Source organism: Microcaecilia unicolor, chromosome 12 (genome assembly GCF_901765095.1).
Source record: "Microcaecilia unicolor chromosome 12, aMicUni1.1, whole genome shotgun sequence".
In the NCBI taxonomy this organism is placed as follows: domain Eukaryota; kingdom Metazoa; phylum Chordata; class Amphibia; order Gymnophiona; family Siphonopidae; genus Microcaecilia; species Microcaecilia unicolor.
The window spans coordinates 14,099,493-14,112,995 of NC_044042.1; the positions used below are offsets into that span (position 1 = coordinate 14,099,493).

At 47.2% G+C, this 13,503-nt stretch overlaps 1 protein-coding gene across 1 annotated transcript in view; it reads right to left on the reverse strand.

The window, feature by feature from the left end:
* PTPN22 (protein tyrosine phosphatase non-receptor type 22) overlaps positions 1-13,503 on the reverse strand; it is an 85,355-nt gene that overhangs the window by 14,130 nt on the left and 57,722 nt on the right. The window contains 3 exon segments of the mRNA XM_030221142.1: positions 3,826-3,906; positions 7,143-7,969; positions 8,725-8,801. Of these exon segments, the coding sequence (XP_030077002.1) occupies positions 3,826-3,906; positions 7,143-7,969; positions 8,725-8,801 (985 nt within the window).

Below are 13,503 nucleotides of genomic sequence, written 5' to 3' on the forward strand. Positions count from 1 at the left end.
CAACCCTCCCATCACAGAATCTGTCACTCTATTCCCCTATCCAGCTTTTCTTCACTTACTGGCTTCCCTCTCCACCTCCCCCTGGGTCTGGCAGGTGCAATTATGGATGGACAGAAGAATGTGATTTAGCAACTTAAGGGAAAACTATATTGTGAGAACAGAATGATCTCTCAGGAAGATAAGTGCTGAAGTAATGTGAAGCCTTGCTTAACACAAAAGGTATATAAACAATTGAATCAGAGCATTACATTGGAGAGGCAGTGGCAGACCACATGTTTGTGTCCCCTGCTCTCCACATGAGAAACTAGCATTTGTAATTGTAACTTTCTCTTGGTAAGAAATTAAAGAATTGCTTTTCTCATAAAACGTCGTCTTCCTAGTCTTTTATCTCTCTAAATTGCAGGTGGTTGGTGAGTACTAATTTGGGGAGGTGATAAAAAGACTAGTAATTTAAAAACATCAGCCCCTCAGTCCTGCTTTTTGATGGTTCAGACCATTCGTAACCTCCAAAAATTAACCAGAGAAGATCATCTCTTCAAATGTCAAGGTTCACCGCTAAGAATCATTTATAAAGCAGAGGCATATATACCCAGCACTGTGCAGACACATATAGGAAGCAGGTCCCTGCTGTGTAGACCTTACAATCTAGTTAAGACATTCAGACATGACAAATAAAAGGTTTCAGTGAAGTGACATCATTACGAAGCAAAGAGAAACCTATGGTGAATTAGTTGCCCTCTAAAGAGAGGTAATTTTCAAAGGCATTTTCCACATGTACAGCATAGGTGGAACGTCGTGGATACCATGAAACTAAGCTGAGGAGCCAAGTACAATTTACATGCAATTCTTTTGGAACATGCTAATTTTAAAGTAGGGAGGTTGGAAGGTTTTTATGTTTGAGATGGATACATGAATGGGTAGAAATAGGGTTACCATATGTCCACTTTTACCCAGACGTGTCCTCTTTTTGAGGACACTGTGGGACAACTGAGCGGGTTTTTCCAGCCTGCCTGTTTGTCCAGGTTTGCAGGCAAGTGGGCAGGCTGGCTGGCGTGCTGGCGGGCCTCAGGGTGTCCTCCCCTCCCCTACCTTATCATGCTCTGGTGGTCTAGTGGCCTCTTTGGGGCAGGAAAGGACCCCACTCTTTCCTGCCTGGCGATGCTGCTCACATTCGAAGCTGGTGCCACTTCAAAATGGTTGCCGAGACTTCAAGTGGCGGCCTCATGAGACTTTCCACAGAAGTCTTTCAAAGTCACCGCTTGAAGTCTTGGCAGCCATTTTGAAGCGGCACCAGCATCGCCAAGCAGGAAAGAGTGAGGTCAAGGAACCAGTGAAGATTTGAGTATGTAAGACACTGCGTATGAGTAGATTAAACACAGTATGCTACTGCTGAGGTTCATCGACCAACACTTTGACTTGTGTTGATTTACTGGAGTTTATGGAAGTCTATGAAGAGTATTGGATATCCTAAGGTGTGTGTTACTTATTTAAAACTGTGCATATGCTTACAAAATCATATACCACTCGACATTCAGCTCTATTTAACTGGCCTGGAATGGCTTTTGGGCAGTTAAATAGCTTTAAGCCAGCTAAGCTCTAATTTTCAGTGTGATGTGGAGGGGCATAATGGAACGGGGCACCCAAGTTTTCCTGAGGATGTCCTTACAGGACGTTCCAGCAAAGGGGCGGGGAAACCCGTATTATCGAAACAAGATAGTCGTCCATCTTTCGTTTCGATAATACGGTCGGGGACGCCCAAATCTCAACATTTAGGTCAACCTTAGAGGTGGTCGTCCTTAGAGATGGTCGTCCCCGGTTTTCGGTGATAATGGAAACCGAGGACGCCCATCTCAGAAACGACCAAATCCAAGCCCTTTGGTCATGGAAGGAGCCAGCATTCGTAGTGCACTGGTCCCCCTCACATGCCAGGACACCAACCAGGCACCCTAGGGGGGCAATGCAGTGGACTTCGGAAATTGCTCCCAGATGCATAGCTCCCTTACCTTGGGTGCTGAGCCCCCCAAACCTCCCCAAAACCCACTCCCCACAACTGTACAACACTACCATAGCCCTAAGGGGTGAAGGGGGGCACCTACATGTGGGTACAGTGGGTTTGTGGTGGGTTTTGGAGGGCTCATATTTACCACCACAAGTGTAACAGGTAGGGAGGATGGGCCTGGGTCCGCCTGCCTGAAGTGGACTGCACCCACTAAAACTGCTCCAGAGACCTGCATACTGCTGTCAGGGAGCTGGGTATGACATTTGAGACTGGCAAAAAAGTATTTTTTAAACTTGTTTTTTTATGGTGGGAGGGGGTAGGTGACCACTGGGGAAGTGAGGGGAGGTCACCCCCAATTCCCTCCGGTGGTCATCTGGTCAGTTCGGGCACCTTTTTGAGGCTTGGTCACAAGAAAAAAATGGACCAAGTAAAGTTGACCAAGTGCTCGTCAGGGATGCCCTTCTTTTTTCCATTATCGGCCGAGGACGCCCACGTGTTAAGCACGTCACAGTCCCGCCTTCACTATGCTTTCGACACGCCCCCGGGAACTTTGGTCGTCCCCGTGATGGAAAGCAGTTGAGGACACCCAAAATCGGCTTTCGATTATACCGATTTGGGCGACCCTGGGAGAAGGACGCCCATCTCCCGATTTGTGTCGAAAGATGGGCACCCTTCTCTTTCGAAAATAAACCTGATAGCCAGCTACCTCGGATGAATATTAGCGCTTAGGGGGAGATTCTATATATGACGCCTAAAAAAATCTGCGCTGAAATCAGTGCCAACTAAGCGCATTCTATAATTGATGCCTAGATTTAGGCACGTGGATTTAGGCGCACTGGGCCATATTCTATAACTAGGCGCATAAATTTCAGAATGTCCACGAAATGCCCATTTCCCCGCCTATAACCACACCCCTTTTTGCCTGCGTACTTTAGAAGTTTCTGCGCACATCGTTACAGAATATACTTAGTGAGTTGTGCGCCTAAATTCTAATCAGTGCCAATTAGTGCTCATTATTGCTTGTTAAGTGCTGTTATCAGCTTGTTAAATTACACGCCGATTTCAGCACCAATCACTAGGCGCGCTATATAGATTCCAAGGGTTAGCGGCTAGCCCAGTCACCAGTTACATCACATGACATAGCCAGTTACTGCCAACATTCATTGGCTGACTGGCTAAGGGGCCCTTTTACAGAGCGGCGGTAAGACCAACGTGGGATTACCACTCACTCTTCCGGGACTACGCAGGCTCAATGCGGCCGCTAGAGGTAGTCCCGCCCTGAGTGCACGCCATTTCCAGGGGAATAAGAAAACCCCTGGAAATGGCTTGCATGGCGATAACCTTTGCAATATAGTGTAAGCCACATTGAGCCTGCAAATAGGTGGGAAAATGTGGGGTACAAATGCAGCAAATAAATAACCCGGCGGTAATCGTGCATCACCGCGTGCTGCCTGGTTACTGCTGGGTTAGCGCGGGAGCCTTATCGCCACATCAAGGGCTCCCCGTTGCATGGCCACGTGATAAGAGTTCTCTCATCGCATGGCCATTTATTTTGGCTTTTACCATACAGAAAAAATGGTCCTGGTGCATGGGAAAAATACCCCCCCCCCCCCCCCGCTAGAAGAGGGTCCTTTTTTCCGCAGCTTGGTAAAAGTACCCCTAAATTTAGTGGCTAGACAGACCCGCGTAAATAGAAGGTCTATTTTTGGCCGCTATAAAACGTAGCTGGTCAGCCGCTCACACCTCTGCTCACACCTTTTTCAGTAGTAGTTCAAGGTGAGTTATATTCAGGTGCTGCAGGAGTTTTTTTATTTAGTCATATTTACCTGCTTCTCCAGCCACTACGTAAGATTCTGGTGTCCGCTCTGGCAGAGGGGGAGGATTTTCTTCATCCGGGTCTGGAGAAGCTACGAAACATATTATGAAATGATGTTACTGCTGCAGAACTGTCCACAGACTTTCATTTGATTTATTTAAGAGGTTTCCAGCCCTCGCTGACATAACTTTCTTTTTCCTCCCTGCTGGGACGTGGCAGAGGGAAGACTGCGGGGGCTGGCGCAGGCAGCGAAGATCAATCACTGTGGCCACCGGGGCGCCTCTGAGGTGCACCGGGAAAGGATGGAGGGATTCAGTCAATGGAGGCGGAGGGGGTTGGGAAGGACTGAGGAAATGCTGTGCTAACTCTGGGCCCACCCAAAATAATAAGCCTGGCTTCGTCACTGAGCTTAGTAAGGGGGTCCTTTTATGAAGCTGTGGCAAAAAGGGGCCTGCGCTGGCGTCGGACCGTGTTTCTGAAGCGTGCTCAGGCCCCCTTTTACTACAGCGGGTAAAAGGTTGGTTTCCCTTTTCTTAAAGAAATGGCCATGTGGCAAATGAAGCACTTGCCGAGCGGCCATTTTTTTTGGGGGGGGGGAGCACTTACCGCTACCCATTGAGGTGGCAGAAGGGGCTCCCACGCTATCCCGGCGGTAACTGGGCAGCACACGGGACTGCCTGATTACCGCCGGGTATGCACCTGCCAGTTAAATAGTACATAGCTGGCTATTTGGCAATATTCAGTGGGGGATAACCGGCTATCTCCCGCTGAATATTGCTGGTTAGCAGCTAGCAGCTAGCCGGTTATATCACCCAATATAACCGGGTTATCTGCTGATTTCTAAAGCTGGTTTAGCAGCCATATTTGGCCACAAGAATAGCAGCTTAGCCGGTTATCTTTAAACTGGTCAAAACAACGCAACAATGATTTTGCTACTGAGAGAAAAACATGTGATTTATACTAAATTGAACCCGCCGATTCCAAATATGAACTCCGAATTTGCCTGACACGTCTATATTTTAAGTTATACGTGCAAAGCCTATTCTCTTATAATATTAATGCTTGGGATGCATTTGTGCTAGTAGTGCAGAACTTCCTTGGGAACAGACGAGCTGAAAACTATGCTGAACTAGTAGACAACATGCTTAAAGCATATGAACAACTTGGCTGCCGAATGTCATTGAAAATGCATTTCTTACATTCCCATCTTTGACTTTTTCCCACCCAATTTGGGACACGTAAGTGACGAACATGGAGAGAGGTTCCATAAAGACATTTCTACAATGGAGAACAGATATCAAAGGCCGCTGAAATCCCAACATGATGGGGGACCTACTGCTGGTTTTTGCAACGGGAAAATATGACCGGTCACAAACGCAAAAGCAGATGCCTGAAGCACTTTTAACAGTACTGGGCCTCACTGAAGTAAGACTTTTAAACTGGAATACGAGACTTTTTTGAAATTTTGTTACATTTTCATATACTGTTTACTACGAAAACTTTGATGTAGATCAGATAATTGTTGGAGTAAAACTCGTTCTGTAAAAAAATTATTCAATGCTTTCAGAGTGCTTAATTCATTTGGGAAAATTATGCATAACAAAATTTCCTGACGTGTTACAACAATTCTGACTTCGGATTTGGAATACGCACACTGAATTTAGTATAGGACAAGTGGGTTTTGCCCCGTAGCACACGAAAAAAGTTTTTTTCGTTGTGCTGTGAAATAAACCGTACATTCAATGCCAGTCACTGGAAATACCCAGGCTTAATGACGCAATCTGAATATTATTATTATTATTATTTTATTATTTATATCTGGAATAACCAGGAAGCAAAGCAGATCAGGCAGCACGGTACTATTGAATCAGCCGGAGACCTGACGCTGGAAGTGATTCAAGTGTTAGTTAAGTACTAATTTTGGGGCCTTTCACTGAGTCATGTAAGCGTCTACGTGTGCCCACCGTGCGCCAAAATGGACTTACTGTCTGGCTACCACATGGCTTTAGTGGTAATTTCATTTTTGGCGCGTGCCCGATATGTGTGGGCAAAAAATAATAAATGCATGTGCAGCAATTTTGATTTTGCCGCACGTCCATTTTCGGCAAAATATTTTAAAAAGGCCTTTTTTACAGGCACACTGAAAAAGAGACTTTTTGGGCCCCTTTTACAAAGCGGTAGTAAGCTTACCAATCCCTAAAAAGGAAGCACCGCCGGGCTACTACAGCAGCCCGGTGGTAGCTCCCACCCCCAGTGCACCGTCATATCCGGCGCTACAAAAATATTTTAATTTTTGTAGCACCAGCGTGTACCTGGTGGTAATTGGGCAATGCCATGTAATGCCCGGTTATCGCCAGGTTACCGCGGTAGCCCTTACTGCCATCTCAATTGGTGGTGGTAAGGGCTCCTTCTTGAAATGGCCACGCGGCAAGTGCTTCACTTGCCAGAAGGCCATTTCTTGAAAAAAAAGAAGACCTCCCTTTTAATCGCTGCAATAAAAGGGGGCCTCGGTGCGCATCAAAAACACGCCCCGACGCCAGTGCAGGCCCCATTTTGCTGCAACTTGGTAAAAGGGGGTCCTTTATACAGTAAAAATAGAATGCAGTAAAAATAATAAAACAACAAAAACATTTTTAAAAAGCGGTTTTTGATCAATGACGAAGAGACTCAACCATAGGAAAAAATTGTTCTGTAAGTTGTGGACAGCTAAATTGAAAGTCCGAGATCTTTTCCTCCACTTTCACACAGTGTTACACAAGGGTCTATGTGAACCCTTGTTTGAGTAATGTTGGAATTCTAGCCATTTCCATGCATATGCAAATACATATGAAAATTAGAAGCTTCTGGCTACACGGTACTCTAAGTACACGCCTGGATGTGATGACTTGTACTTTGTGGATGGCAGTTGACATTGGCGGAATTTGGATGTAGCATGGGTGGATGAATACTTAGGTTTGTAGATTATAAAATTTTAGAATGTACACATGAATCTAGTTGCGAGTATTTACACTATCTCTATGGCTGGTGTAAGTGTTTATGTCTTGAATACAGGTGTGTTTTTAGCTACTTATGCTAGTGTTACATAAAGAAAAGCAGGTAACACTGCAAGAGAAAGTCCTAGGAGTAGGGTAGATAGGCTCTTCCAAAAAACTCAAGTCTTTAGAGTTGTTCTAATAAAGATCATCTTCTGAACTTATGTCTCCCTTGGTTTTTGGAAGAGCCTATCAATCCTACTCCTAGGACTTTCTCTTGCTGACGTACGTAGGGATTGAGTGTTCCTCCACTTTGTGGGCAGGTAACGCTGCAACACAAATGTCTTTCACTTACTCTTCATTGAGACCTTTGTGTTTCCAGACTGAGCAGCATATATGGAAGGATCTGGCAGGTTCAAGGCCATGGAGTGCGATTTAGGACATGCTACTGGTGAAGAGACAGAGGAGCCCATTCCAAACATTTTTCCAGAGCCAAGTTCATTTGTACTTTTGGACAATCTGTCTACTGCACAGAAATTAGTGAATCTGGGGGATCCTAGATCTGATGATGTTGGAGAAAAATAAGGATCCTCTGTTAAACGAATATAAGGGTTGGAGCTTGGTCCATAATTCACGTGATGTGGAATGGTATCAACTTGTTGACCTAAATTGTTCCATTCCATGGAAAAAGAACTTGTCTGCTTCTTAATGTTTAATTCCCCCGAATCATGCAAATTGCTGAACTGGAAACCCAAAGACAATATTGCAGCCCTTTGACGATTGTTTGTTTCTCTGCACTCTGTTGACTCAAATGGAGATGACTTGGCTCGTGTTAATGGTGACTTTTGCCTGCAGCTTCTTCCATCAGCACCTGGATTTAGCACGCTAGGATGCAGGTCACTGAAACATAGGTTATCAAAGTCCATGCTGTGATGTTTCTGGAGTGGTTGGCCACCAATTGAAGACATGTTCTCCCAGTTGATATCTACACTAGACACTTTGCTGATGTAGTTGTTGAACTCCACAGTCTTGCAGGGTGGGGATTTGCCAAATGAACAGAGATCCTTCTCAAGCTTAGGTTTCTCCAGTGAGTTAAGTGTCAATGAGGAAAGCATGGGTGATGAAATCCTTCCTTGTCCCTCATGTTCATCTTGATGGGTTTTCTTTTTCTCTTCTAGGATACTGTAAAAAAAATCCAAAATGATAAACCAATATATGGGCATAGTTTTATATTCATTTTCAAGATGTTTATCTGCATATTCCTAAAACATGAAGAAAGATCAACGTACACTGTGACATGTATTCATTTCTTTCATACATACAGAACTTGGATAATGCCATCTCAATAACTGATTTTGGGTAATATTTAATACATCCAAACTGGGTTCTGGATTTATTGCACCTTCAGCATGAACTACACTTTTTGGGGAGGAAAGGGGGAGGGACCCGGGGCGCCCGAGTATAACACCCCTGAGGCTGAAATATAACCACGCAGAATATCTAACAAGCCTCTAAAAGAATTCCTCTGGCACAGAATAAAAACTAATTAAAGACCAAATAGAAAAAATTGTATAAACCACAAAGAGAAACTAATGGGCTCACTTCCTACCTGCTGGGAGACTGAGAAAATACTGAGGCTAGGGTCACATGACCAGGGCTCTTATTGGCTCTCTAGAGTCCGAGTTTTTTCTCAGTCTCCACCTGCTGGTAGGCGTACACAACCCATCGGTCCAATCCTGGGCCGGTCCGGAGGGATGCTAAGGAAGCCATTTTACCTTGACTGCCTAGCATGCCAAGCAAATTCTCCCATCTCCTATTTGATCATGTTATTCAGCATCTCCGAGTCCAACTGCAGCAGTGCTAGGTAGTGGCGAAAGGTGACTAGATAGCACGCTCTCCAACAGATATCATTATGTGCCCTAATGATTTGTGCCTACCTGTTCAGCAGTATCTTCTCACCAGGACTGGCCACAGGTGTTGGAAACGGGTCTGTTCTTGGATGGTTTGTGGGAACCTATTTAAGAGCCAAACAATCATTTAAAAAGCTTATATCATTTAAACGAAATATATGTCTTACTTGTTACTACGTAACCAAGGTCAGCCTCTAAATCTTATTCATACCACTTTGGGGGCAACTAAAGAAGGTTTAGGAGAACAAGGAGTGACTCAGTGTGCCAAAAACTTTCAGAGGGGTAGCTCTGGTAAAGACAGAGGCTGGTGGCATCTCATAGATTAACCAATTTATTGAGGCGTGACCTTTTGAAGACCAGAGTCCACTAGATCGCCCATGCCCAGGGGTGTGCTGGTAAATTGTTAACAGGGGGCTCTCTCTTGCCAGCAAAGTAAAAGAGAATTCAGGAGGGGCCCAAGCCCACATTTTGGAATCCATTTGTTAAAGTAGCCATGGAGAACTGGCTCCCAAAATTCTTAAAAACTTAACAAACGTCTCTCGAGAGCCTGTGAGAGCCTGCTCCAGCACACCACTGTGCCATGCCTCATTATACCGGTCAGTCTATAAGGAGCCACCTGCCTCTATCAGTGTGCCAAGGATCACTTTGAACTGGTAACAATACCCTTATCTTGGACAAGGGATGTGTTGACCTGCTGCAGTCAACCACAAGATAAGGCTATCATCAGAGCTAATTCCAATGCCATCCTTCCACCATTATAAGATAAACGTGATAAAGCAAAAAAAAAAACAACAACAGTTGAGCACTCAGTCGGGCAGCCATTGGAGGCCTCAGGGGCCTGGGCTCCCTTACCTTTAGATTGGGCCCCCTCTGCTTTAATGGCTAGTGGGGATGCCAACCCTGACAGCCAAAGAGGTCTTCTTGCGAGTCCCACCTGTGCTGCACTTAAGTCAGCAGGCATGCTTTGGTTGTTGATGCCAACTCCCTCGCACACGGTCAGTTCAGCGACTGAAGCGAGCATGTGTGGGAGTGCAAACGCTGGCGGCTGAAATGTGTTGCCAACTTGAGCGCTGCTCTAGCAGCACAGGCGGGACTTGTGAGGGGACCTCTTTGACTGGTGGGGCTTGGCATCCTGCCAGCAAAGGTATACTTTCATGTGGTGGGGGCATTAGCGGCAGCAGGTAACACTGCCGAGAAGGGGGGCAGGGGGGGCAAAATTCCCAGGGCCCAGCCTCCAAGGGGGAGCCCAGGCTTGGGCCCAGCAAGCTTCTTCCTGCCTGCTTCCGAGTCTGTCCTCTCCTTCTCCCGCGTGCCGCCCAGGACCCAAATGATTACATCAATGCGATATTGCATTAATGCAGTCAACCGGGTTCCAATTCCTCTCAGCACACAGGAGAACTGGAGCAGGAGAGGACAGAGCAAGGGAGAAGTGCAGCAGTGACTCAGAGACGGAAAGATGTGGCTGCGGGGGGCTGCAGCGGTGGTAGACCAGGGGAAGGGAACGTGTGGCATTCCAGTCCTGCCCCAGGCCCAGCTGTGTCTCTCGGTGGCCCTGGCAGCAAGGGGGGAAGGAGAGATGGAAAGAATATTTGGCCCCCCTCAGTCCACCTTTGGCCCCCTCCAAATGGACTTCTGGCTATGCTCCTGCTATGACAACAATATGACATCTGAGGGTCATACTGAACCAGCCAGAAATGAATCCTGGCCAGTTCAATCGTTTGTGCAGGGTATCCACTGATTTTCAGTGACAATTAACTGGTCAGTGCCACTGACTATCACCGCAGAACACTAAACTGAAAGTTGGCTATTTTGTGGGTGGTCCAGGGGCAGAGTTGTCACTTAGCCTAAGGGGCCCTTTTATTAAGGCGTGTAGGTGCCTAGGCGTGTCCAACGTGCATCAAATTGGAGCTACCATCCGGCTACCGCGTGCCCCAGGCAGTAATTCCATTTTTGACGCGCATTCAAAACACGCGGTAGAAAATATTTTCTATTTTCTACCGCATGGCGCTTATCCAGCAGTAATCATCAGTTGATACGCACTGATGATTACCACACGGTTAATGTGTGAGACCTTACCGCTAAGTCAAAAGGTGGTGGTAAGGTCTCAAGCCAAAAATAGACGCGTGCTAGTTTTAATTTTGCCGCACGTCCATTTTCGGCCTAAAAAAAGAAGGTCTTTTTTTTCCAGGTGCGCTGAAAAATGGACCTGCGTGCGTCCAAAACACGCGCCTACACCAGCGCAGGCCATTTTTCGGCACGCCATAGCAAAAGGGCCCCTAAGTTAAGTGGCCGTATCAGACTGCATAAAAGTCAGTCCTATCTCTGGGGCCCTTTTACTAAGCGGTGGCAGGGGCGTAGCCAGACTTCGGCGGGAGGAGGGTCCAGAGCCCGAGGTGAGAGAGCACATTTTAGCTCCCCCCCCCCCGGCGCCGCCAACCCCCCCGCGCCATTGCCGACCCCACCCCCCGCACTGCCGCTGCCAACTTTGACGGCCCCTGCCGATGACCTTCTCGACCCCCCCTCCCGCCGCCAACCCTCCACCGCCGTCGCCGAGGGCTACCTTTTCTGGCGGGGGACCCCAATTCCCACCAGCCAAGGAGGTCCTCTTCTTTCCGCGAAGGCTTCGTTCTGTTTCTGACGGTCAGACTCACAGAAACAGAACGAAGCCTTGCAGATCAGCCAGCAACGGACGTCAGACTCACAGAAACAGAACAAAGCCTTGCAGATCAGCCCTGGGCCACCGAGAGACTGGGCCGGGCCCGGGACAAGGCCGCCCCCAGCCCCGACCACCCCCTGGGCCCCGCCCCCACTCCCCCCAGGTTGTCGCCGCCCCCCTGAGGGGGGCCCAGCACCGCAGTCCCACCCGCCTCCGCCACCGGGCCGGGCCCCTTCCATCCGAATCCCCGTCAGCAGAAGTGCTATCTTCTGACTCCAGCGTGCGCGGCCCACACAGACGCGCTCCTCTCAGCTGATCTTCGCTGTACTCTGCTTCTGTGCATCTGACGTCCTGCACGACGTCGGAAACAGAACGAAGCCTTGGGAGGAAGAAGAGGATCTCCACGGCTGGTTGGGATTGGGGTCCCCCGCCAGCAAAGGTAGACCACGGCGACGGTGGGGAGGGTTGGCGGCAGGAGGGGGGTCAAGAGGGTCATTGACAGGGGGTTCCAGGGCCAAATCTATGGGGGCCCAGGCCCCCCAGGCCCCACGTAGGTACGCCACTGAGCGGTGGTAGGATTAACGTGTGGGTAGCATGCTCCAAATCAGCACTACTGCAGGGGTGACGTGGACACCCCGCAGGACTTTTGAAGTTGGTGCAAACTGTTTCCCGTGGTAATGGCAGCACGGCCACATCGGTGCACGCTGCCTGATTACCGCATGAGTAGCGCATGAGCCCTTACCGCTACGTCAATGGATGGCGGTAAGGGCTCAGGCCGTAAATAGCTGTGCACTACTTTTAATTTCGGCAAATGGCTATTAAAAAATGCCTTTTTCCCCAGCCAGGGTAAAAAATGACCAGTGCATGCCAAAAACATGCAGGCCACTTTTTATCGCAGCTTAGTAAAAGGACCCCTTTATGCGGTGTTGCTTAGGCAGTTAAGTGCTGAATATTCCACTTAAACTCACAAGAGATAGTCGGCTGCATAAACCCCGATATTCAGTGCTCTTGCCCGGATAAGACCCGGCATTGAATATCCAGGAAAAATGCAGCTAGCGACTAAAATAATACTCACTGACGCTTTCTGAATGTTTGTATGTTTGGGAAGCTTGCCAGGTGCCCTTGGCCTGGATTGGCCGCTGTCGTGGACAGGATGCTGGTGGGCTTGATGGACCCTTGGTCTTTTCCCAGTGTGGCATTATGTACTTATGTCCTCTACTTGGCTCACTTTTATTACATAGAGCAGTGATTTAACCTATTGTGATGTCATAGTGGCTCATTCCACCAATAAGAGCCAATCTCATTAGTGATGTCACAATGGCTTGATTGTATAGAATGTTTGTACGTTTGGGAAGCTCGCCAGGTGCCCTTGGCCTGGATTGGCCGCTGTCATGGACAGGCTGCTGGGCTCGATGGACCCTTGGTCTTTTCCCAGTGTGGCATTACTTATGTACTTATGAATATTTATCTATTTATTTATTTACCGCCTTTTTGAAGGAATTCACTCAAGACGGTGTACAGTAAGAATATATCAAACACGAGCAATAGGCAATTACAGCAGTAAAAATATTCAAATAACAATACAAAGTATGGCATAGTATACGACTTAGAATGTCAACACGATACCTAATAGAACATTTTAATTGACAGTGAATGGTATAAGCAAAGATGGAACATATAGATAGGTAAGAGTAAGAGGAGTTAGAAAGCAAGGTGATCGATTTAAAGAAAGTTGCACATGAGGTCAGAGAAATGGTTAAATATTATCTCAGCTAGGGTAGGAGTGGATAAACATGTCCTGCTGTTGCATGTGCAGCCCTTGTCACTCCTTGTGTGCGTGAGCGAGACTAACAAGTTAGTTACTTCTTCCATGAAAGGCCTGGTTGAAGAGCTAAGCTTTCACCTCCTGAAGTAGGGATAGTTTTGTGTTATATTGTATATTTTACATATATTGTAACTATATGTTCCCTTGTGTATATTGGATAGGCAGGTGTTTGCCATGTATGGGATAATAGGGATGTTATTCATACCACATGTGATAAGAAACCCAAGAGGCGCTCTCTGTCATGGTTAACATATAGATAGGTAAGAGAGTAAGAAGACTTAGAAAGTAAGGCAGCTAATTTAAAGAAAGTTGCACATGAAGTCAG